Here is a 1,012-nt window from a genome sequence, read left to right as displayed (position 1 = left end):
CGAATCCGAATCCGCCCGTAAGGCGCCATGGCCCCTGCATCCCTGGCGGGTATGCAATCCCGCAACACTGCTGCGTATTCACAGTTACACCCGGTACAGCGAAGTGTTGAGCACTTGCATGTGCACACCAGCTGCTCACTTCATTTATCAGAGTGTAGAAACTTAAGTGAACACAGGGATCGTCCAGAAAGAACGTCTGTTTTTCTCATATTTATTGCGCAGATTGTGGGAGCACGGCGCCTGCCAGACTCGGGGTAGGCCACCCCAAAGTACACGCGTGCACTGTACGCAAGATGTTGCCTACCTATTAGGCGCTATGAGAGATTGCAGAGGCTGCACTTGGCTGATGGCTCGTAACGGCGAATGACGGACGTACTTTGTGGACAATCACATAGTTCCTTTGCACATTTTCTAGTAAAAATTTGACAGAGTATCCTACTGTGTAAGCCGAGCAGTGCCGGTTGATGTCTTTGCTCGACACAGTGGGCCGCCGCCTTCTACATCATGCTGCACCCCATGCTGCAGTTGGGCTCGCTCGCCGAGGACCTGCGCCAGGGCTGCAGCTGGCTGGCGCGGGAGCGGCTGGCGCCTTGCAAACGAATGAAGGTTGGGAGGACTAATTGCAAAGTGTCTGATTTTCAAATTGGGCAAGAACAGACAAAAACGCCACTATTTACTTTGAGAAGCTTACCAGTTTCAAACGATACGCACATGTTTGTTTGTAGAGTCTTTCTCAACCCCAAATAAAACGAATTGGATTATTTTTATTTTTCTGTCACACTCATCATTCTTTATTTATTTATTCTATTTTTCGTTATTGTTCTCTCTCACATATTCCTTAAAGCTATTTTCAGACTATGGATCCCTAATTTTCTGGAACTATTCTAGTTCTCGTTGTCACCCAGGAGGATGCTCGCCCCTATGATGGAGCGCAGGCTTGGAGAAGACTCCGCCTCGAGCAGCAAATGCTCTACGATGTTTGCAACGCCCACCACGTCGTCTACCAGGTACG

At 49.0% G+C, this 1,012-nt stretch overlaps 2 protein-coding genes across 3 annotated transcripts in view; one reads left to right on the top strand and one right to left on the bottom strand.

The window, feature by feature from the left end:
- LOC113204209 (probable GH family 25 lysozyme 3) overlaps positions 1 to 1,012 on the bottom strand; it is an 85,523-nt gene that overhangs the window by 79,779 nt on the left and 4,732 nt on the right. The window lies entirely within an intron of this gene.
- Positions 456 to 1,012, top strand: part of LOC113212222 (uncharacterized) — a 5,103-nt gene continuing 4,546 nt past the window's right edge. Inside the window, exons 1-2 of one of the 2 annotated variants that reach the window (XM_052268756.1) lie at positions 456 to 606; positions 906 to 1,007. In XM_052268756.1, coding sequence (XP_052124716.1) covers positions 505 to 606; positions 906 to 1,007 — 204 coding nt within the window. In that variant the 5' untranslated portion in view covers positions 456 to 504. The remainder of the gene's footprint in view (positions 607 to 905; positions 1,008 to 1,012) is intronic. The other variant, XM_026430835.2, reaches the window with a different exon arrangement.

This window comes from Frankliniella occidentalis, unplaced genomic scaffold, assembly GCF_000697945.3.
Source record: "Frankliniella occidentalis isolate FOCC.00 unplaced genomic scaffold, Focc_3.1 Scaffold76, whole genome shotgun sequence".
NCBI lineage: Eukaryota > Metazoa > Arthropoda > Insecta > Thysanoptera > Thripidae > Frankliniella > Frankliniella occidentalis.
This window is presented reverse-complemented; position numbering and strand designations above follow the sequence as displayed.